The sequence below is a fragment of the Nycticebus coucang genome, chromosome 9, assembly GCF_027406575.1.
Source record: "Nycticebus coucang isolate mNycCou1 chromosome 9, mNycCou1.pri, whole genome shotgun sequence".
Classification (NCBI taxonomy): Eukaryota; Metazoa; Chordata; class Mammalia; order Primates; family Lorisidae; genus Nycticebus; species Nycticebus coucang.
In genome coordinates, this window is record NC_069788.1 from 104,634,233 (window position 1) to 104,659,597 (window position 25,365).

At 37.2% G+C, this 25,365-nt stretch overlaps 1 protein-coding gene and 1 long non-coding RNA gene across 3 annotated transcripts in view; one reads left to right on the forward strand and one right to left on the reverse strand.

The window, feature by feature from the left end:
- Positions 1 to 25,365, forward strand: part of CEP128 (centrosomal protein 128) — a 428,651-nt gene that overhangs the window by 353,345 nt on the left and 49,941 nt on the right. Inside the window, exons 22-23 of the mRNA XM_053602694.1 lie at positions 5,957 to 6,006; positions 23,862 to 23,885. Of these exons, the coding sequence (XP_053458669.1) occupies positions 5,957 to 6,006; positions 23,862 to 23,885 (74 nt within the window). The remainder of the gene's footprint in view (positions 1 to 5,956; positions 6,007 to 23,861; positions 23,886 to 25,365) is intronic.
- The window catches only part of LOC128594150 (uncharacterized), an 86,280-nt gene continuing 82,462 nt past the window's right edge, over positions 21,548 to 25,365 (reverse strand). For both annotated transcript variants that reach the window (XR_008382502.1, XR_008382501.1), the window contains one exon: positions 21,548 to 22,910. This is a non-coding gene — a long non-coding RNA (uncharacterized LOC128594150). The remainder of the gene's footprint in view (positions 22,911 to 25,365) is intronic.

The following is a 25,365-nucleotide window of genomic DNA, read 5'->3' on the forward strand; positions in this document are numbered from 1 at the left end:
TTCTCATAGATTATTGGTTTTACATAAAATAAGCACTTGAATGAAGTTTTCTTTCATTTCAGTTTGGGGAGGCTTTAGGAAATAGACACTTAAAATAGGACTTGGAATACTATATTATTTCAGTACAAATCTTGAAAGTCAAAGGAGGGTAATCACTGTTTTGTTAAAAAAAGTAGTAGGCCCTGGTTCCGTTCAGAAGCCTGGGCTTCACTAACTAGCTACATGACCTTGACAGAGGCATTTGATCTCTTGGAACTCAGGGCTCATCTATGAGATTTGATCAGTAGTTTTCAGGGAGGATAATGTGGAGCCTTACAGCTTCATAATGACTCTCTTATCTGGGGTCTACCGCAGAATAGGAGAGAAGGTTGGCAGGCTCTGCCAAGACCAAAGCAGCTTTTTAATTAGTTATTTATAATATGGATTAGAAAGTATGTGTTCTAATTTAGAATTATACGTCTTTAAAAAAATGATTATTTCTATGTTCCCTTCTGTCCCTCAATGTCAATGATTCCAATAATTGAGTAGCCGAAGAAACACACGCACACACACACACACACACACACACAAACTGACCATTGTCTTTGCATGTAGCTAATGTCTTGAGTATCTGAAGTACAACTGTGGGAAGTTAAGTCCATCGTTTATGACCTCTTTGGGTAGTGTGCAGGTATATTTGATTAACTTTGTTATACAATGACTGCCACAGCCAAGTAGGAATGGCACAAATTTACTTTTTAAAACATATACTGGACTCTTTTGAGAATTTACATTATCTGTTGTTTTTGGTAAATGTCAGGACACATACAGAGTAAAATTCAATGGGGGCACTGGATCACTACGTGAGGCACAAGAACCAGAACTAAATAGTTTTCCCTGAACCGCAATCGTGAATTCACACATATTCTGCTACAAATGCTACTGTAGCCAATGCTGTTGTTATAAATGTTACTGTGTCAGAAGCCCGGTCTCTATAACTTTCTCTCCCTTATCAGCTGGGCTTTGTTACAATAGGGATGAGATGTTTTATAGTAAAAGTTAAAGGGAAAAGTAGTTATTTCTAACTGTGATCTTCAACCTTCCTGTGAAGAGTCAAGTTATTATAATAGATAGGTGTTACTCTTGCACACCTGGACGTGATTCACCTTTTAAAAACAGAAGAACTCTGTATCTTTGGCTACCAGAAACCAGAATCAACACAGAAAAGCGTCAAACCTCTTTAAACAGCCAGACCACTGGTTGCAAAGACTGCAGAGGAAGTGGTACAAAACTGTGTTAGCCAAAACATGGCCATGATATAGTCCCCTAAGTGGGCCAGAGAAATGCAAAGCAGAAAAAATAAAACGAAACAACTGGATTGTCCAGGTGTCATCCATGATGTCCTGCTTTTTTGTATGGAATTCTATCCTCTCTAACGACCATATGTCATAATGGGTTAGTATTGGCTCTTTTAAAAAATTGGAGCCAATCCAAGGAAAACACACAAAGCTGCTGCCCTTTTCGCCGAAACTCTTTCATTAACTAATGTTGATAGACACACATTTCACCCCAGCAGTCTGCCTGGCAGTTGAATTGCTGTTTGTATTGAACAGCAAAGCAGAGAAGAATAAAGGGAAACACGAACATCCCTGCGGCGAGCAAGGGAGCAGAGCAGCCCTTCGGGTTTTTCCATGCTGATCATTTAAAGTTCATAAGAACAAACGAGATTGTTCATTATGAGGGGCAGTAAGTTGCCACAGCATTAAATCACTTCAACTATCTAGAAATCTCGCCCATGTTCTTGTCTTCCATCTGTTTGCAATAGAGTGGCCATATTTCTTCGGCACAGGTTAGTGACCCCGTTCATCACTGCACACGCATGTGCTTGAGCAGTGAGCCTGACAAGTGAGCAATTGCTTAGAGCAGTGGAGCAAGCCCCTGGGGGATCGGAGGCAAGTCAGTGATGCAGAGGCACTGGTGAGGGAGGATATGAGTATAAAGAGAGGGAATCCCTGGTTGTTGACATCAGAGAACTCCTAAAGCAAGTCAGAAGAATACAAATAGGTGTGTATTTTTTTAATGGTACAGTTTGGTACTGAGTGGTACAAGAGAAGGCATGGTGAGGTGAACAGAGCAGGAAAAGAGGAGAACAGAGCTTTAGATGTGGCTTTAGGACGAAGTTGGTAATCTCGGGCAAATCGTTTGCTTTCCTGAGCCCTCATGTCTTCATCTATTTATTGTAGAATGAAACATTTTAATGTGGAATAGAAAGTTCTTTCCAACCTTTTGAGTTCTTCAGGTTTCTGAGTGGAGATAAAAAGGTTCAGTACAAGCACAGCTTTAGAGACTTTTAAAAAATGGCAGCAATCCAACTAAAGCTAATTTAAGCAAAAGCAAAAAGAAAAGAAGAAGAATTTAGTGGAAGGCCAGGTGTTTAATGGGCTTCTAACGCAAGGGTGGCTGTAGTCCTCCACCGATGCTCTCTTTTTTCTTGATTCTCATTTCTTCTTTAGCAGCCCGTTGACAAGTTCCTTCAACATGGTTAGAAAATATAGACATGGAAACCCCAGGCTAACATAAGCTTGTGGCTTCAGAAAGAGAGTTTCTCTCTTAGTATACATTTTAATCCCTAAAAAGGATTCCTACTCTTATTGCTGAGCTTCTTTTCAGGGAGGTAAGATGATATGCCAGCCTGGGTCATGACCTATTTTTGTGGTGGGACAGATTAGTCAGGCCCCTTAACTGAAAGTTTCTTAAGAATCACATAGAAAAGAGGAATAGGAGCTCAAAGGGAAGAGATACAGTACAAAGAATAAGAAAAAGGTGTTCACTTATACCCCCTCCCACATTTTTTTTTTTTTTTTGAGACAGAGTCTCACTTTGTTGCCCTTGGTAGGTAGAGTGCTGTGGTGTCATAGCTCACAGCAACCTCAAACTCTTGACCTCATGTGATTTTCTTGCCTCAGCCTCCTGAGTAGCTGAGACTATAAGCCTGCATTACGATGCCTGGCGATTTTTAGAGACAGGAACTTGCAATCCACCCTCCTCAGCCTCCTAGAGTGCTAGAATTACAGGCATAAGCCGCTATGCCTGGCTTTTACTTATACTCTTTATATAAGCCAGATGAAAGTTCAGTCAAGGAGGGCATGTATTTAAAATTTAAAATTCATGTATTTTAAACATTAACCCTAGGCATTCTCATATAGTTGGTTATATTCATCCGTCCCTAATTAAGCTTTGTCATTGGCATCTGGTTTGTTGGAAGAGCAGTGTGGCCCTTGTGCATTTGGAGAAAACTGAGAGCATAATTTAAAAATGCTATAATTTTATGAAGTTCTGTGTTTAGACTGAATTTGTTTTCATCTTTGTGTTATCAGATAAGTGAGTTGTGTTTGGCTGCATAAGAGATCCCTTGCCCCATTATTCATCCAGTAAGTTTTATCCAAGGTGTTTGGTGCTTGCCATACCAAGGTGACTCAACAAGAACAAGTGGTTCATGTCCCCCACTATGCATCAATCCAGTTCCTCTGCACCGTTAAACAATGTAATTTATTACAAAGGGCCCATCTCTGAGAACTTCCTTATATCCAGAAGTAGTGGAGTTAAATGACCTTGTCCTCATAGGGACACAGCAGTGATCTTATATGTCACTAATATTAAGGAGAGTTGGCCTGAAGACACAGTTTATTAAAAATGTTTGGAGTAGGACTCTTGTTTTTTGGCCTGTTTGACGACCATGCCCCTTTCTTCTTACCACACCAAGTTGACTCTGGAAGAACAGTGATTTCTGTTCTTAGTCCAGTCTTTCTGAGATTATCAGTGAATGTCTCCATACTTAGCCCTAGCCAGGCAGTAGGTAAGACATCTAAGCTATGCTTATTAGCTATTCTCTTTGTGAAGTTTTATCTTGAGTGGACTGACACAAAGTTTAGAAGCACCCAGAATAAAATGCCCATGAGCTTATGCTACCCACGTCCAACCCACCTAGACCTTCTCTAGTGGTTATTCTCTTCAGATTCTGGGTCTCCTGTTCGCGTTTATCTCTCGGTTACTTCTGTATCCCTCTAATAAATTCTAAGTGTTTGTTGTTCAGTTAGCAACTCAATGCAATCACTTGGCAAGTTCTTTGTATCAAATCCTTCCAAACTTCCATTTATTTAGCTCATGATCCTGCAGGTTGAAGTTGGCGCTGTGCTCAGCTGGGTAGTTTGTCTTGTCTCAGTTGGGCTCCCCTGAGTCATCTGTAGTTATCCTCACATTGGCTGGGCGGCTCTGCCTCTGCACATTCGCTGGCTGCCAGCTATGCAATCTGCAAGGAGGTGGGAGTAGGCAGAGTCCTGAGCCTGTGTCTTTTGTCTATCTAGCAGGGTGGTCTGGGCTTGTTCAGATGCTGGGGACAGGGTTCCAGGTAGAAAAGTGAAAACGTGCAAGGTCTCTTGAAGCCTCAAAGCAGAGTGATACAGAGCTGCTTCAGCTGTATTCTGTTCACCAAATCAAGTTAGGAGACCAGCCCAAATGCAGGATGTGGAGGAGTAGACCTGCATGGCCTCTTGACAGAAGTAGTTGCAAAGTGATAGCGCAGGTGAGTAAGGATGCAAGGAGAGGAACGACTGGGGGCGCTCAGATCGCAGCTGAGTGAGTTTCTACACCTTACAGCTAAAAAGCCTGAGAAGCCAGTCAAAACCCCCTTCTAAAATACACCCAAAACACTGTCACACTCCTCTAGCTTTATTGATGTAACTAATTATAGGAGGTCTGGAGAGCCGAAGTCAGTTCCCCAAAGCACACAGAATAGAAACTACCTCTTATCCTTAAACCCAGCACACATGTCTTGAGGAGATTCCTTGCCACTTCCTTGGGGCCCTCTTAGTGGTTTCAAGAGTGATCACTGTCAATTCTATCATCTGCCGAGTCCTTTGGGTCTCAGTGTATTGCCCGCTCAGTTATGACACCCTGGCATGAGTCTGCCTCCCCACTAGATTACCACTTCCTGCTCTATCTAGTATCACACTTGCTAAAAAAACATTTGAGTTTGTCTTTCTGGGATATATATTGAATTTCAGTAAGTTCTATTTTTCCTTTCATGCAGCATAGCCTCTTAGTAAGCTATATCAATCACAGAGTAATGCTAATTTTAATATATGCTGCTGTGGGTGTTTCTTGCCAATTTTCATCTAAGTTCTGACTCAGCCTAGTCCTCTTTAGTTTTGTGAGATCTAATAAAATTGTAACACAGGGTGGTATGGCTGCAGGCAAAAATATATTTTCCTTTATAGCAAGTTCATAAATTAATGTAGGGCACTCGGATATCACGGCTGTATGCGTGTGTTAAAATAGAATCTTGAGTTGACTACCTTCCAGCCACTAATTTCTCTGAGATGGTGCCAAACTCTTGGTCAGATGTAGCTTCAATGCATCCCCTCTCTCAGTGTGGAATGATAATTAATACGACTTTATAGTGGAGGCAGTGTTCTTACTTCCATTAATAATACTCATTATTTCAGGGTATTTTAATATGATTATAAAACTTGACTTTGGGAGTGAACTTGGCTTGGGAACTTATTTTAAGAGCAAATGTTTATTTCCAATTTTTCTTTCAAAAGAAAAAAGGCTTTCTTTTAAAAAAAAAAATTGTGTTACTTTTGAGTTAGATAAGCCTTGAACAAAATTTCTAAAATATTGTTATGATTATGTATCTGTAATTAATATGATATCGTCCTCTGGTACCTCAAATAAAGCTGGGGCCTCTCAGGGCTTCTTAACTAGCTTAGGTCTGTCAAGGTCCAGAGCGCTGCCACATGTCACCAACTGGGGTCAGAGGGCATTATTTTCACATTGTTTCTCATTCTTAAATGTTGCACTCTTCTGTTCCCAGGTAGCAGTTTATTTAAGCTACTGACTGAGTTACATTTGATTATAAGCGGCAACCTGTTTTTACATTGTGTTTTGATAGAAGTGTTTTACTTTCTTGTTGTAGATCTGCTGGAAGAGACCCAAAGAAAAGATGAAGAAATGGAATCTCTGCAGGTAAAGTAAATTCTCAAATAGGGCAAATGTCCTTGGGATAAAAACATTTGTTTTTTGTTTTGTTATCCTTTATTATTGTCACATTCACTAGTACAGCAAATGAGGTGACAGGTACAATGTTAGAACTTTAAAGCTAATGTTGGGATTTGCTTCCTTTAGAAGTCTTTGAGAGGACTGATAATCGGAAGCAGGAAGCCAACTCAGCCTTTGTGTTACTTTTGAAAGAAACTTTTATTTCTTGAGATAGCTTAATAGGAACTACCACATTCGGGAGGGAAGACAATATCCTCTCAGAGTCATTTCCCCCAAAACAGGGCTGATGAATGAGGATGAATTCATGAAATCTAATCTACATTTTCCTGTGAAAGTCAAAAGTGTTCTGACTCCATGTATGCCCTCTACCAGTGACCAACCAATTAACACATTATGTGGAGGTTAAGGTTGAATTTGTGTTGCCTCTCAATCTGCTATGGATTTATACACATTTCTTGGACTGGAAAAATATTGTTTGAAAGATTCCACTGGAATTTTAATCAACATTTCCATGGTATGAGCAATTGATGTCAAGTTGGTATCTGACACAAGTTCTCTCTGCCTCTTACATTGGGCTAGCTTGCAAGTGGGTAACTCAAGTGTCCGTCTTTATTAGGGGAAACATAATCAGTTAGACTCACATGACAGAACCAATTCACTTAATGTCATGTTGGGGATTAAGAACAGTAAATATTTTGGACATTTAGAGTTCTTCATGGGCCTGGAGCTACAAGGCAGTATTGGAGAGTAATATAATGAGCTGGCTTGAGTGCTTTAGGGGTTTAGGGATAGAGATGTTTGCTTTTGGTGAATGAAGGATGGATCAATTAAAGCCCAAACAGCAAGGGAAGTGTTCTGCGATTGGGAAATCTTCTATTTGATGGTATATCCATTAAGGGAAAATTATATAATTGTTCTACAAATGCTGATGAAGCATAGGTCCATATATCTAATAAAAGTGGCACATGTTAGCTACAGTGTTATACAGATAAGATTCTATTAACATCTTGTACTGTATTCAGGTATAAAAAGAGAGAAAAATGGTTGGTCCCATCTGGGGCTAGGAAAAATCTCAAGCATATACTCACCCTCCCTATCTCTGTGAAATTAATATCAACAGTGCTTTTTGTTATAAAAATCAAAATTCTGTGTACATGAAATATATTGAGAAGGCATTAAGTCTTTTTGAGGCATTTTGGTTACCTCGTAGGTAGGCTGTGTTTACCATTGCCCCCAGAATACCACATATAAACATATCTGTTGAGTATATACCTTTTGAAATGGCAAGTAGTTTTGAGTTTCTCTCACAGTACAAATGTTGGAACCAGTAATCCCATTAAATTTAATAGCCTATGTTACTTCTCAAATATTTAGTAGGTACTGGCAGTATTTTCTATAAAAATGTCCATCCAGTGTAATAGAATATACTAGCCAACCAGCTGTGGGTATTTATAGATGTAGAGTCTGCAACATGATGTCCTACGGCAGGTGAGTTTAATGCTGGCGCTTTGTGGTGGCGATTAGTGCCCAAAACTAACATTCTACCAAGAATAAAGAGGAAACTGACCCTCTGAGAATGCAGAGGCATATCACAGAAAGACTTGGGTGTAAACGCTAGAGGAAAACCATGGAAAAGCACCTGTGTTCCTGAGTTTGTATATTCACGAGTGACTATCAGAGGTGACAGTTGAGAGAAGACCATTCAGGGGTCCAGGTCGTAGTCCTTCAGCTGCACAGTACTTACCTGGCCCTGCTTCTGATTTACTGGGTGACCTTGGATAACTCAATTAACTTTGCTGTGCCTAATCTCACATCTGTAATGTAAAATCATAAAACTGTCTTACAGAAGTGTTTAGCGTGGATTAGATTGCCCCAGAGGGGCGAGATAAATATTTAATTCCAATTTACAATGTTAGCAGATCCTCATGTATCCAAATTGGAGTCAATTTTATTTACTCATTATCATCTTATAATTATGTATAACAGACATTCTGCATTTAGTGTTATTCTCTTTAAGGGAGGGGGTGTTATTTTGCTCAAAACCCTTCCTAGTTTCTTGTAAATAAAAGGTACTCCAGTTTCTCATTGAACAAATACTGAGCAACATTTCTGTGCACAGCACTGTTCTAGATGGGAGGTGAACAAAGGCAGGCTGAATATAGTGGATAGCTGCTTGCTCTGTATCAGAATTAGTGGAGAAGACTATCAAATGAGTGTTTATAATAAAACCATAAAAGTTATACTAAGGGGAATGTGTGAGTTGTGGTGGGAACATATATTAAGAAAATCTGCCCTTGTTTGTTGTAAGTAAGGGCGGGTTCGGTGTAAGTGAGCGGGAAGTAAGTGCAATTGAAGCTAGGCAAGCTGAGCTGTCACGGAGCTGCAAGCCAATTAGGCTTCTCAAAGGAAGCCAGTGTTCGGATGATAGCTAGGAGTTAGGGAGGCCAGTTGGCGGTGGAGATGAAAGTGTAGGCTATGAAAAGGATATGGGAAGGCCTCGGATAAAAGAAAGCACATTTTGGTGTTTAAGGAATTGAAAGAGGTTTGATATGGGAAAATGCGGCATCTAAGAGAGGAGCGGCAAAGCTGGAGGAGTTTGTAAAATAAGCAGAGGCCCAGAGGAGCTCCCAATGGGGTTTGAACATTACCTTCAGTGCGGGCGGAACCACTCAAGGGTTTGAAACAGGTCGACAGTATTATCAAGTTTGCCTTTTGAATTGGTAACTGGCTATAAAGTAAAAGATAATTAGTTGCAGGCAAGACTGAAACCAGAAAGGCCAGCCAGTTTAAGCAGATATTTGTGTGAATCAGGGCAAGACATGGTGGTGACCTGAATTGGGTGGTAGCAGAGAATATGAAAAGTGGGTGGTTTCTTAATATATTTTAGCACGTGAAGCCCACGGAACTATGAGATTGGATGTTACCGAGTAACAGGGAAGGAGTTAATAATTCTTGGGTTTCTTGATTGGGCAACTTCAAGGATGGTTGTGCTACTCAGGGAGATAGAGAGAAATCAATCAGTTCAGTTTTGGCTGTTCTGAAATAATGCAGATGGCAGTGTCAGGGGAGGGTTTGTATGAGTCTGGAGCTCAGAAGATGTTTAAACCTGAGATGCAGAACTTGATGTCATCAGATGTGGCGTCCGTATTACAAGGATGATACTAAAAGACATAGGAGCAAATGAGAGCTCCTAGAAATGAGTGAGAGAGAGAATGAGCAGAAATGAAAGCCTAGGCCAAAACCTCAGGGAACACCAACATCTAAATAACCGGCTGAGCACTAAAGGCCTGCAAAGGAGTCTAAGACATAAAGAAAATAATTCCAGAAGAACATATACTGTTATGAATCTTAGCACAACAATATTTCAAGGGAAAATCATCAACAGAACAGAATATTTGTGAACTCCTTGGATCCATTTAACAATGAGGTTTAGGTTTCAAAACAAAAATTTACCAATCAATGAATTGAAATTTCCTATTACACCTGTGAAGCAGCTCTCAAATTTTTCCCTTTCCCAGATGCCCACTACTTAGCACAGTGCCTCACCATGGTAGGGACTCAGTACTTTTCTGTTGACAAAATGAACCGCATTCTACTTGTCTCTTCTTTATATAGAATTTACTCCTGGATCTCCAGATGGTCCACCCTGTAAAAAACAACCTTCATCCCTGTCCTACAGTACATGTTTTGCTTAAATTGGGGGGGGGTGGGGGGAGACATTCAAGTTCTGTCATTTCTGTACACACACACACACACACAATTTGGCATGAGTGATAGAAAACAATGGAAAAGGATAAACTGGCGGGGGAATGGGCAGCAGGGAAGAGTGTTTTCAGTCTGCAGAGGAACCACAAACAATGAAGACAAATGTATTTGACAGTGATTTTTACAATGCAGCTTGTCACTACCAAACTTTTTCACTGGAGCTTGACATTGTCTGGCTTATTTTTCTGTGACATTTATTTGCAGTTACATCGTGTGCTGCTTTTCTTAAAAACAAAATGTTGTCTTTGACTATAAGTGTGCAGAGCAGTACCAGAGTTCTATTTGCATACGGGCTTGAGGTGCTTTGAAACAATTTAATCCCTTCTTTAATCTTTTCAAGATCAGCTGAAACATTCAGTGTAGACATGAAAGGTAATCCATTTCTCCTTAGTTTAGTTACAATGTATTCAGAGAGTTGACACCTTGCTTGCAATGACTGGTAGAGGCCCGTATGGCTGTTGTTTTTTTGTTTGTTTGTTTTGATTTTTTTAAATATCAGTCTACCTGATTCACCTTGCATTTGACTTCTCACTTTCCCCATATTGTTTTGTGAATCCAGAAATGCTAAGCATTCCAAGAGTTAGTATCATGCTTAGTTATGAAAGCTTCCCAGTGCTTGCTACCTATGACGGTCCCTAAGGAGAGTTTCTGCAAAACTCACATGCCCTTCCTCATATGCTAACTTGCAGTCATCTGGCCTTTCATTTGATTTGAAATGATTTAAACCAAAATGATTATGAGCATAATATTTTCCTATCCGTTTTCTTGTTTTCCTAGGCCATTTGAAGGTTATTTAGAGGCAGCCTCCTCATATCTCTAAATTGGGGACAATAATAATACTGACTTCATAGGACAGTTAAGAGGATTAACTACAGTAAAAAATGTGAGAAACTTGGTGCCTGGCAGAGTCCCTCTATGTACACCTGTTGCGTGCAGGCCTGATGCTGTGTGCTAGGGATAAAGCAGTGTACAAGTCAGACAAGGTCTCTACCTCTGGAGCTCTCCCTTCTCTTTCCTCACCTGGCTACCCTTCTCCTCTCTCCTGTTTTCCTCCCTCCTGTCCTCCCAGTCCATGGCCAACCCTGAAGTTCAAATTTATATTTTGGTCAGATTATGCTGAAGAAAGTACTATGTCTGCTAAATATAATGAAGAAGAAGCAAAAAGACACAAAGCAGCAATAATGAAGTTGAATATTGGGCTACATATGAATGTTAATGTCTTTATCTCAGGAAAAAGAAAGCATCTTGGTTGTCGAACTTACTGTCGAAATGTTGCCACAAGTATTTCTGGACAGTTAGAAATTTATTAGAAACAAGAATCCTTTGTTTAATTAAAAAAAAAAACTGTGTGTGTGTGTGTATTTTAATGTGATATATTTTTTTCTGAAACATTTCCAGAAATGATGCCATGGAGCATATTCAATGGCATGAGTCATGTGCTATTTTTTAGATGACTTATATTTACATTTAATTTCCTTACCAGTTGACTTTTGAAAATAATCTGGAACTTTTTCATTTAAAGAATTTGATTTTAAGGGTGGAGGGACAGGTACTTGATTTTGTTTTTGTCAATTCTATAGTACTTCGGAAAAAGCATTTGAAACAAGCAAGTAGGAGAAGATAATCTTTCCCCTTAGCCTTTACTTTATTTCAGGTACTTATAGAGTAGCCTATGGTAGCACAGTGTTTTAAGGGAAAAAACGGAACATAATTTCTTGACTCTTTTGGAACAAGCCTAACAAATATTAAGGTAGGTATAATATAGAGAATGCCAACATAGAGTTGTTAGGTACAGTGTTGGGGACAACTGGGCAAGAAAAGTCACCAAAGAATGTGACTGATGGGAAAACAAATTGCCCTGACAGAAGCTAACAAGATAGTGCATTAACATCACAGTGGAACTAGTAGATGGCCGGTCCTCCTGACAAAAAACCGTGCAGCAAACCAGGCTAGCGACAGACCAGCTAGATAATTACCATGGCTTTGCTGTTGGTCATTTGTGCTAGACTGTAGAATTCCTGCAATCTGTACTCTTAAACCACATACTGGTTTGGAGATTGTACAGATTGTGATTAGAACTATATAGGAGCCGACACGTAAGAGTTGCTTTCAGAGTTCCCTCACAGATATGTTAGAAGGGTGAGAATGAAGGGAGTGGCTGTGCTCCAGCACTGAATCCCCAGAAGAATTGTAGCCATTCACTTCCCCAGAAATTCTAATTCTCTTGAGAAATGCTGAAGAACTTATTTAGAAGTCTCAATTTGAATGAACTAATAAATTGGGATTAGCTGTTTAAGGTTTTGTTAAAATAGAAAGTGATATAGGCCGTGCTCATCCCGAGGGTGACTCGTGAGAGCTGTACTGGAACTTCTATAATTCTAGAAACCAAAGTACAGTGCGTACCTACTTATTCTTTGAAGATGTATCCCTCAGAACTTAAGTGAATAGCTATGTGTCTCTATTTCTTCTTCTGATAAATGATGTTTTAAAAAAATGTTCTAAGCAACAACATAAACAAAACAAAACATGGGCAGTTATGGGAGTGGAGTGTTGGGTAACCACTATAGAGACAAGGAAACTTAATGGTTCATTAAAATCTCTGTTTTCTCAAAAGGTGAAGAGGCTTACCACACATTACTTTTGGTATGACATCTCAACAGAGATGAAGCATTAGCAGCCCGTCTCGGGATCAAGCAGGGTCTGAGCCAATCAGATTTGCACACTTCAACTTACTAAGAGACCTCAGGAGAGCAGAACCCAAGCTCAGTAAAATGGATTCCACTTGAAATTTTAGTGATCTTTAACCTTTATCAGCCTGTTTTACCTGAAATTTGGAATTAAAATTAAATTTAATCTTAATTCCAAATTCATGGCAGAATAATTCTTGAAAATAGAATACCCCAAGAGAGAAGTGTTCTTGCGTCTGAGTATATCGAAATTGATTGACTAGGTCACTTTGTTTTGAGAATAAAAGAAGTATAAAAATGTGCCTGGCTGTTTATCCAACAGTATGAAAAGAACAAGTCTTTAGGATTTAGTATTCTCCTTGAGTCAAGCTTCCAAAAAAGCCTTTAAAAAAAACAGACACCATTTGGAAACATTTTAAAAATGCAAAAATAAAGAATAGTCTTTGAACTCAAAAACCCAGATTTTACTCTGTGACACAAAGTTTCCTAAAAAAGTTGGTAGTGAAAACGACCCAGGTGTGTTTTACAGATTTGGCAGATTGCTCTCACAAGGGGAACAGTTATCTGCTGGATCTTCATGCACCATCCCCTTTGCAGTTGACTTTCTGAAAAGCAACACTTACAGAAAATATCCCTTGGTACCACTGACAAGAGTCCAAGCTATGGGGTCCAAGGGCAGTGGAGCCTACATAAATAACAGCTTATGTTTTCTTGTGAAAAATGAAAAGCCATCTCAGCACATTATGAGTTTCAGTGTTAAGCTTGTCTAAAGTTTCTGCCAGTCTCAAATCAGTGGTCACTTTGCAATTTGGGGCAATTTCATTTGGGTTGTAGAACTTAAATGATGACTTTAAGTCTATTCCACATAATATGAGATCAGAGCATAAGTTCACGAACTCACCCTAGAAAAAGTGCTACGTGCCTCACTGCTAAATATCGTTACGATCGCCTTTGAAGTACTCCCATTGGGAAGCTGTGCACTGATGCCGGCACCTAATCCATCCTTCAAATCAATTTTGGAACTCTTTTTCTGGAATGGCCATCAGAGATGTTGTTGTATGAGGTCTACAATTAGGTTCGTGACCTCATCCTAGAAAAAGTACTTTGAAGAGTGGACTAGGGGCCGGCGTAAGTGCATAGCTTTCCAAGGGAATGCTTTGAAGGTGACAGTAGTATTCAGCAATGAGATAGGTAGCACTTTTTCTAGGATGAGTTCTGGACTTAATCGTTGGACTTTGTATATGACAGCATACTGCTGATGATTTTCACGTTACACACCTAGCTAGACCTCTGACTTTGGGCAGATAACCTTGTTAATCCATTTTGTCTTCCATCTGCTGATAACAATGACATTTGTGAAAAGCAATATTCTGAGTTACGACTATAGTATGCAACAGATTTGGAAACAAATGCTCAGTGATAATTATTTGTGTCATACACTGTGCTAAAGCTTCTAAATCTATATCATTTATTCCTTACAACTATCCGAAAACATAGGTACTACTATTACAGTGAGGCTCATAGCTTGTTCACCCGGGAAGTGGTAGGGCTAATACTCGTATTTCCTTCTGTACTATTGTTACTATTATAACTATTACACTTAGGTACTTAATGAGCTATGAAAAACAGGATTTCTCTACCTTTTTCTGGTGGTGTTCTGGTTTGTTTAGGTTCCTGGTCTGTCTTTTAATTTCTTCCTTTTTTTTTTTTCCTGAGAGAGTGATTTATTAGCAGACATTAAGTATGCATTGAGGTAAAATAATGACACCCTACCACCTCCAAATAAAAGACTATATATAAGAAAGTACACAATTTTTAAAGAGTGCATTAAGTAAGTCAGGTGATACTAGGAACTGAATATTAGTGAATCATTTTACTGCTTTCCTATAAATTTAAAACCACTTATAAAACCCTTAGACTCCAAGTTTACATACATATAACTGGGGCAGGGTCATACATGCATTTGGCTACTAGCATGGGAGGAAGATTTTAAATTCCTGGTGCAGGATAATGAAGAGTCCAATAATCCCAAACCCTTCTAGGAAGGAAGGGGGTCACTTTTCTTTTTCCTTTCCGTACCTTTTCTTTTTGCTTATTCACCACGTTTTAAATAAACACACCGAGGAAAGTTGTTATTAAAGCCCTCCTCAGGCTTCTTCAATTTCAGTTTTAAAACAAGGTCAAAATATTCTGGCAAAAATTAAAGGCAGCATTCGAAGGTTTTCATAAATTTTTAATTGTGCAAATAGTGATAAAACTAAAATGAGCTGAAAAAATGATTAATAAGCATCTCCTGTTATAATTTTTTACTTTCTATGGTAATCAGTGATTATTCCACATTTTAAAAATCGGTTCTAACGTGTACCCTTTTCTAGAGTCTCTGAATTATATATACTATTCTAAATTTGCTGGAAATTTAATGTTTATTTTTAAAAGTTTGAAGTAAATTATATGTTATATCTGTTAACAGTATTTCTATATTTGCTTGTAACGTGAAATAGAAAATATTACCTACAAGAGACTCTATGCCTTTACTGTATTCTGGTTGTAATAGAAATCCCAAGTTCTCATTTTACTGTTAGAAAAGAAAGAACTATGGCTCAGCGCCCATAGCACAGCAGTTACGGCGCCAGCCACATACACCAAGGGTGGTAGGTTCCAACCTGGCCTGGGCCAGCTAAACAACAATGACAACTGCAACAAAAAAAAGAAAGAAAGAAAGAAAAGAAAGAACTAATGAATTTTGTCACAAATGAAACAGGATTTGGAGCAAGGAGGCTATACATGGGCTCAGTGATAAATCCAAACTCTTATAGTCCAAATCCAAAAGAATTGGGGAATCACAACAGTAGAGGTGTCATTTAGTTGCATAATAATACAGCTAATTCAGTTTCGATCTTGGCTTTTCTCTATCTTTTCTTCTGCTATTCTCCCAGTGGTACTGACTGTGTGTGCTTCAAATGACCTCAGAAATGTAAGGTCAGACTCAGAGATGTAAGAAAGAGTTGCAAAGACATACGACAAAAATAGAATCTCTCCTTTATTATATCATGAAACAAATATTAAAATTTATATAAATACTTTTTATTTGATCATTAAATTTTTTTGTGATGTAGTATATTTAATAACACTGTCACCTGATGTCTATTTTGGCATGTTGATTCTGGAATGCTGCTGTTCTGGCATATGTAATTTTAAAGAAGCAGCTCCAGAAACAGTTTTCTAGCACATCCCTTAACCTTCACCATGCAAAATATAAAATAGCTATGATGCTAATAAAAAAGAAACATTGATTGTCTATTTGCTCATGGAAATGTACTGTCAGCATATGGTATTGCCATTAGCTCCATTTTGCAGAGTTGCTAAAAGGAGAAAGATTTCTCTCTCTCTGACTCTCTCTCTCTCTCCCTCCATATATGTGTATGTACACACACATACACACATACATACAACTTTTAATTTGTTTTTGAGAGTGAGTATAGGCTGCTTTGAATCAGGTGTACCTAGATTAAAGTCTAAGCCCCACCATTTAATCATGATGTGGACTTCAGTACATTTAATGTGTTCAAGTCTGTTTCTTTAACTTGAAATGATGAAACTAACAATATCCTCCTACTGGGAATTTTTCTGAGCATTAAAAATAAGAACTTATGTTCTAAGTACCCAGTACAGTTTGGTACTTAAACTTGCAGTGACTAGTGTTGATTTTTATGATAGTGGTTATTTAAAGTGAGGTTTTCATTAATAGCCACAATACATGTGCCAAGTCCCCTTTGTTCTTCGAGTTAAGGAAGCCCTCTCCTGTCCCCGGACCTTTGCCTTTGCTGACTCTTCTCCCTGGGGTTCCTCCTCCAGCTCTGTCAGCGGGTGACTCATTTCTGCTTTTCAGGTTTCACCTCAAATGTTGCCTCTCCTGGGGACTTAACTTACCCAACCTGTCTAAAGTATTCCCATGTCATGAAATATTATTTACTCTATTTCAAACAAATAAAAACATAAAGACAATTTTTAGCTTTGGGGCCTAGAAAAAGATGAAGCTGGCTGGATTTGGCCTTCCATCCTACTTAGCCCACCCCTGCCTCAAAATGAACTAGTTGAGTTGTTATCTATCTCAAGAATGTATGCTTTTAAAAAGATGAACTGGCATAGGCAAATCCAAGAATAAATATTTTGAGTTCTTCCTCAAAAAAGTAAATTTCTTTTGGTATTAATTTTTAGTAATTTGGCAGATGAAATAGGAGCACAATTTTGAGTAATCAGACTTCCTGAACTCATACAGTCTCACTAGCTAAAACTGCTCAGATGTGACTAGTAACAAACTCCCATCTTATTTATTTCTTTATTTCTTAGACTTTGGAATTTAGGATGAGTTACTTCCAGGGATAAATTTGAATTTGAAAGCAAGACAACTGAGGACACCTTTCTTTGACCTAAATCACTAATCCTTATTTGTAATCCTGAAATTTATAATCCTTAAATTTCAAGTTAATGATTTCACTGAAGTTTGTCATATTAAATTGGGTAAGGAATTACTTGGGGGACTGTGTTAAAAGTACGATATAATATTATTTTCTCCAAATTCAAAAATGTAAAAATAAGTTTGAAATTATCATAGTCTTTTTAGTGTTATTTTTATAGCTATTACTAATTACAGCACTTTCAGTTACTTTAAGATAATCGAACCTTTCCAACTCCTTTTCATGATTTACATCTCTCTTAAACAGCCGAAGCTACTGTTTAAACTTCTACCTTGGGAAGATGCTAGTCAGACTGCAGTGAAAAATCAGAATGAAGCTCAATTTGAAGAAAAAGCAGTTAAGTATTCCATAGATAGGAATATTCAGGATATTCAGGACTAGTCAAAATGCATCTGCTTTATTTTAGAGCACATAGGATAATCCAGCCGTCAGGTATACTTTCCAGAAGAATCATGCACCATTGATTATCAGAGGATAGGTAATCTGAGGTTTTAAATTCTTTAACCATTGTTCCCTTCTTACCAGTATTGTATTCAGTATGTTAGGAAATAGAAATTAATACTAGCTTTAATCTAAATTAAGATGAATTAAGAAGCAGGGCAAACCTACCTCATCTCAGCCATGTATATTATTTTAAGACATTCTGCTTAGCCTTAATTATCCTTACCAGCAGTCTTCCTAGTGTAGAATTCTGAGAGGTATCTATGCACAGAAGCATCCAGAAGAAATATGGGAGTGAGGGGTGAGAGGAAGTCTTTAATATAAGAGTCTTTGTGTTTTAATTCCTGAAAACTGTTGAGTAAATGACTCTGCATGTAAATTAGGATGTGGATTTTTAGAATTGTCGACAGGTTAGCGATTTAATTCCCTCGTACTATTTAATGACTCAGCTGTGTGACAAGCATGATAGTCAGCAATCAAGTGATGTAATTCCAATGCTCAGGAGAAAGGGGCTTGGGGAAAAGGATTCTATGGTTACATAGGTTTCCTTGCAAATGTTCTTCACCTAGAAACCCAGGACACATGTGTCCTTGAAGCAAACACAGGAGTCTCCTTAGACCAGTTACATCTGGTGGCAGTCAGGTCAGAGACACAGCTCTGCGTGTGCCCGGCATGAAAGCAGACCCTACTGTTCTCTACAAGTTCTGCACGACACGAGTCTGCCCACACAGCACGCCACAGTCACCCCTGCAATATGATTTGCATAGGCGTTCAGAGCATATTCTGCTGATAGATGACCAACCTCACGACTAGAGACATGTACTTTATTTCTTTTTCATGTAAATCCTTGAAAAAAAAATATATGGTGGGTTTGTCTCTGAGTTGTTGGCTTTCTCCCCCACCACTCACCTCCGCTTCCTCCATCTCTTTTGAAGATAATCTCTGAAATTACCTTGCCTCTAACCACCATCATAGTCTTTTATTTTATCTGTAAATAATTTCTAGTTGTTCTCCAGTCAACATGTCACTCTCCTTTGTCACCTGGTACGAGCAGTTTCACTGTGGAATTGGGTAATCCCAGGATCCCAATCCCAATCCCAGTATCCCAAGATACTCCTGTGTCCCTTGTCCTTCGTTTTGTTTGCAGTCATACTCTGTAGGCACGTACCTCTGTTCCACATTACATTGTGCTTTAAAGAACCTCGAAACGCTGCTTCATTTTAAAGAGAAAAGATGTCATTATTTTGGTTTGTAATTTGAAATAAGTAAATCAGAGATTTTTTGGTATCAGTTTCATATAGCCATTTGGAAGTTTTTGTAGGGACTTTACACAAAACTCTTACCTTACCTCTCTGGCTGTATTTTCCAGAGTGAAATCGGTCCAAACAAACCAACAGAGCCTGTTCCCCTGTCCCACAAACCCACGCACGTACTGTGTATCCCACGTCCAGCTTACGTGCAACCTCAGGGTGTCCTGAATAGTGTCAAACTGAAGTGTAATGGACAGCAATGGCCCCATAATACACAAAACCACAAACCAGAATGCCAACCAGAGAATACAGCAGAAGAAAGCTACAGAAGAGCAGCTGGCATATGGATCCCACACTCGGAGTTTGTTCTTAAATCCTGTGATTGTTTCTGCCTCTGATTCTCTCAGGGATCTACCACATCCAAAGTGGAAAGCAAGCAAGTAACAGAAAACATTCCTGGTACTCTCTTCTAAGGAAAGGACACAATATGTCCCTTTAAATTAATTTTTCTCAATAAGTCAGAATGTTGGAGTTTCTATTGATAATTTTTAGACAAAATCTCAATGCATCACTATGTTTGAGGGGGGTTAGTATTTCTGTTTTGTTATTTTGGAGCCTAAAGTAAGTTATTTGAAAAGTCACATAAAAGCAGCTAGGGAAACAAATTAGTAAAAATTGACTACAAGTACCTAATGATGGCTGGATTGAACACTAGATCATTTGGAAACCAGCCCAACCTGCTCTCATGCCACCATCATAGGGTTTTTTTAAGTCTGACTTTTAATAACATGCAATGTTATCTATAGATCATCGATGCATTTGGTATATTCAAAGCTATATTTTAAAACTTTTTTCATGTTGCTATACTGAGATTTTTTTCTCTATTTTAACTTACTTTAAATTGCTATGTGAAATGTTGATTTTGTTGTGATGTGTAATCAATGTCTTTCATTTTCTTTACTATCTTGAAGTTTGAAAAAGAATACATTTGAAATTATTTCTAGCTCTCTGAATTATTTAAAAAATAATTGGCAAATTATTAAAATGTAATGGATTGTCAAGGGGAAATGCCTAGAAGAGAAAAAGAAAAGATACATGTTTGCATTTTATTCTATATGCTTTATATAGGAAGCAGCAGGTAAAGCGTGTTGACAGACCAGGTTTGACATTTCCAGGGAGAACACCATGCAGGGGTCTCTTTAGGTGATGCTGAGTGGATTTTTCCTGCAGAAGAGAGGCTTTGTGTTTTAGAACAGAGATGGGAAAAAGTCCTCCTCATTGTGGGTTTTTCTTTTTGAAAATATGTCTATCGTGGCCCTTAAACTCTAGAAAAGTTTTCAGTATTATTTTATATTCTTCAGGTTTCTAGATGTGGAAATGATAGAGACTTTTATTTTTTATGCCGGTGTTACACTTTTTCGTATGCTAAAGATGTATGTAAAGCATGCTTGGAAAATAATGCATTGAGGTAAAAGAAAGTCACTTACCAGAAGCAGGAGAACTCTGATGATTTAGACATGTAATCTTCTAATTCATCTCTTTGGTGGGAATGAGTCAATGTGGCTAATTGATTGTCTCAGGTGAATCAAATAAACTGTTAACTATCAGGAATTGAGATAACGGTGATCCATTTAGCGCTAATTTCCTAAATTTGCCTGCAAATATTTGCCCATCTGCAGTGATGCCAATGAATTTGCCTTGGTTAATTTGCAAATTTTAATATACAGCTCAGTGTGACCAGGTAAACGAATTTATACAGCTCAAAGCTGGTGACTAACCTCATTATAAAAGGTTAAGCTATCTTTTTATATAGTACATATGCTACAGGCTTCCCCCAAAATATAATTCTTCCTACTTGATTTGTAAAGTGCAAAATAAACTAACACGTGATGTCTAGCAGGGTTATTTTTACTTAGAAAGTGTGTATGATATTCATTTATTGATAAGAACAGCCATTAGCACTGTCCATTGTAATTCAATGCCAGTGACTATAAATGTAGTCATTAAGAATAAACATTAAAATAATTATTTGTTGCCATTAAAGTGTTTCTTAAACTTTCCTTTTCTTAGAACTTTCTTAGAACTAAAAGAATAGTGGAAAATGACTATCTGATCACATAAAAGCAATATCAACAAACAGGTTTTTTTAAAGAAAAACCCTGATTTTCTTCAAAATATTGGAAGGAAATTTTTCCTTTGCTTCTTGTGGGACCTTCCCATCCCACTCAGAGTGTCATATTTTTACCTCTGCACTGGGCTCTTAGAGTCTAATTGTTTCTTTCTTTGTTACTGATGTTATTTATCTTGAAGCATTTTATAAAGGAGAAAGATTTAGTTTAGTACAATAGATTATTTGTATAACCTTACATTTTATTTTAGGTGTTTTTATTTGAAGTGAAAGAACTTGGAGGCTCATAGGTAGGCTTCAGGCAGTCTGCATGTCCCCTAAAAGTATAGACAAAATGATACGGGAGTGTTGTGTATAATGCATATCTTCCTAGAGGAAAGATCAGGTTTTGTCAGACTCGCAAAGTCTATGACAACAAACATAAGAACCACCAATTTATTAAAACCACCTGAAACAGCATGAAAGCGTCTTAATTACAGTTGGAGACTATCTTGCCTGTCTACTTCCCCCACCTTCCAACCCCCCTTTCAGGGTCTTAACAATGTCATTCTTTTCAGGATGTGGGTTTGGGAGTATGTGTGAGGAAGACAGAGTGTTGAACCTGTGGGTTGAGCTTGAAGATAAATCTGTTAAAATGAACATTGTAGATTAAAGAAAGGAAGAAACTGATTCAGCTTTAGGTCGGGTGGGAGAGGTTAAGGAAGTATAATTTATTTTGGTTTAATTATACATTCATTCTAGGACCTACACTGACATTTTTTCCATAAACAGTATCAAAGCTACAATATTGGCATCTGAGAAGAAATATGCGAATATTTTGTTTGGGAATGAGGATGGATAGTACCCTAATTCTTTTATCTATAGATACATGTGTGTGTAATAACTAATCTTGTCTGCCAATAAAGATGTCAGCTACAACCATTTAAATTTTTCAAAATAATTTCTTAAATTTTAAAATCAAGTATTAAGTTCATAAAGCTTAGGAATAGTTTCTTTTTTATTTATAGCCAACAATTAAGACCGAAAACTCTCCAAATTAGACAAAGCTCACTAATTAGCAATAAAGGCTGGTATCTTATTAGCTGTTGTTAATTGGCACATCAAATTATTGAAATTCAAGTTAATGAACCAAATTTCTCATTTTCCCAATTTTCCTCTTTTTTTTTTTAATATATCCCTTTTTTAATCAAGTTATCTGTATCATTTTGGAATAGAGTATGTTTTAGACAGACATAAGTAATATGTGTTCAAACATATTATTTATCAACCTTTATATATTTTACCAAAATAGAGTTGTTTTAATCATTTAGGTTTATAGTCTTATATTTCTTTTAAAATCAATATTTAAGTAAAAGGAGGGCACCAATACAAAATTATGATGCTTTCACTTTATCTTTACCAAGCACTAAGACATATTTAATTCAGAACTGTTTTGACACTATAAAGTCACCTATTTTAAGGCAGCTAAATGTGTATGTTTAAAATATGTTCATCCTAAATAATACTAGCCCAGAAACCCATGGAATAGGGTAAACTTAAGATCTAAATAGGGCTGTAAATATTTTAAGCCTTCCAAGATGGTTCGTATAAATGTGATACTACCCAAAGGCTGTTTGTGTCTGTATGAGGCACCTAATGAGGTTCTGTTTAGTCTACAAAGGATAATAAAGCATTGCTGAATGGCTTTGTCCCAGATGCACTATGAATAAGATGCCTGGTAACAATAGATCAAAGCCCCCTTGAGGCATCATATGCATTTATTATGAAGTGCTCAAATGTGACAGTGCAAAAGTTGCCAACAAAAATGGCAATTATTTAATGAAAATTACGGGGGCGAGGGTGAGGTCCTCTCAAGTATGCCAACAAAATGCAATTAAACAGATTATATTGCGAAGAACAGTCTGCTCTGGGTTGATTTTGTGTAATATATTCATTTAACTCATGCCCACAAAGCCAAATGTGTGTAGGGGAGAAATGTTCCTCTCAGTTTCCCAGACTGAGAGTTGGAGGTTGGGTTGCAGAAGTCCTCAGAGGCCAGGCCTCTGATGTAGGTGATGCTGAGAAGATCCAGGTAAGGGCCAAACTCATTCTGCTTCTAAGTGTTATAGGTTCACGCGGGTCCCTGCAGAGAAGTGAACGGAATCATTCTCTGCATTATTTTCCTCTTTTAATTCTTAGGATAAATGATTCATCAATTCTATCAAACAAAAAAAAAAATCATATTCCATAGATTCCTTCCAGTTCCTAAAATGAGAGAAAAGAAAGTCAAATGGCTTTGATGCTCCTAAAAAATGGTGGCTTTTCATTTCTTACATCTTCAAACTCTGCTTTGTCTCAAACTTAGTCTTTTTTATTTTTTTTTGTTACTTTGGCAAAGTCTTCCTGTTTATAGCTGTCAGCTCTGAGAAGAGTTGAAAATAAAACTTCGGAGTTGAAGATACTTATCATTTAGCTTTTAAAGCATTATTATCAGCGACCTTTTTCAAAACAGTATTTCTATAAACTTTCTAAGATGTTAAAGATAACGAAGGCCTATTTGGGTTCAGGATAGGCTGCAGATGGCCTATTTTTCTCATTTATTTTCCTGTTTTGTTTTCAATGATTTACTTATTCATTTTAATGAATGAAGCTATTCTTACATCTGAATTTTATTCTTATAAGATAAATTTTTCACTGTATACCTAATCGTGAGCTAGTGTATGTGCTAAATATCTTTCCCGTGTCACTGATACTGTCTAGAAGTGGTTCATATATTCAAATCTATCTAATATTTATATATCACATATGTTTATGTTATCAGATAAGTAATTTTGCCAATGCTAAGTGGTAAGATCTGTTCCTTTCAGTAACTGTACCTAAGTGATGATATTTACTGTGAAATGAAGCCCTGTGGTCCTAAGACAAGATGAGGAAAGGTGTAGTAATTTTTATGATTATTTTTCTATTGTAAAGATCATTCTGAGTGAGAATTCTCATTTTTACATTTTTAAACTGAAAACCTAAAAATTAAGCAAACTTGAAGCAGTTGTTAGCAGCTTTGGTTTAATAATTATGCATTATGTTTTATTTGCAGGGCCGTGTAATTGCTTTAGAAACGGTAAGTTGGGGCATTTTCTTTCTCTTTGTATGAGAATTACTATTGTCTCCTAATGTGGATTTCAGAGTACAACAAAGGAAGCAATTCCAGAAGCATTCCCAAAAGTACAGCTAAGATTCAGAGGGGAAAATGAGCTAAACTATATCTACAAGGTATGTGGATACAGAATTTTAAAATAAAAAATAAAAATCTGAGCACACATAAGTGGTTGCTTATCACTCAGGACTGGTAATATCAAGATGTACTATTTTATGGAAACTGTAATTAGTTTAAATATCATCCATACTTTGTTTATTTGTTTCTGTATTTTACAATCACTATGAGGATTAGTTGATAAGACACTGAGATGGGATGCTATTTAGACTTTGAAGCCTAGGTTTTCAACATTCATTATGTGTTTTTTACATTTATTTCCACCAATATCCAAAAAAGAATGATAAAAAGCTGGCCAGCCCTTTCTGAATAATCTTACTTGTGGGAATCTAGTATCAGGAAATAAATTTTCAACTGCCTAGATCAGGCGTCTTCAAACTTAAACAGGGGGCCAGTTCACTGTCCCTCAGAGCCGCTGGAGGGCCGGACTATAGTTTAAAAAAAAAAGAAAAACTATGAACAAATTCCTATGCACACTACACATATCTTATTTTGAAGTAAAAAGCAAAATGGGAACAAATACAATCACACCGCCACATGTGACCCGCGGGCCGCAGTTTGATGACCCCTGGCCTAGATGTAAAGACTACATTCTTACTATATTTATTGGAAATTTATTTTTAAATTTTAAAAAAAGGAAGCCAAGTTCTTGTTTGGCAAAACGTAATGTATTAGTAAAGTATAGAATTTCTACCCAACATGCCATAATACTCAGGGAAAAAGCTTATAATAGTATTAAGTGCAACATATTCAAGATGTAAAATCTTGTATACTTTAATGATTACTCACATAAAAAAACAGGAGAGTGAGCAAAACTCACAATATTGACTTGTTAGATAAGAAGTATGGGTTGTAATTTCATTCTTTTCTGTTTTTCAAATTTTAATAAATGTGGTTATATTACTTGTATAAATATTTTTATAAAGAAAACCACGTGAATTGAAATAACAGTAAAGTAAATTATGGTACCGTCTTATGATGAAATAGTATGCAACTATAAAAAGTCATGTTTTCAAAAAAAAGTAAGTATTACCCTGCTGTTATATGGGCAAGGGGGAGTATCTAAGTATATATAAAGAACGTGATACAAATATTAAAAATGCCTATTTTTGCATTTAAAAACTTTAAGAAAATACATAAAATATAGAGAATGTTTTGGGAGTATTGATTTTTTTTCTTTATATTCTTAATGAGTAGGAGAAAAATAATTCTAAATACAATGATGTTAAAGGATAATAAAATATTTATTTTGTGAGTTTGAGAATTAGAAAGGTGCTCACACAGTACATTTCAGCAACATATAGGCAAGTGATTTTGATTGAAAGTG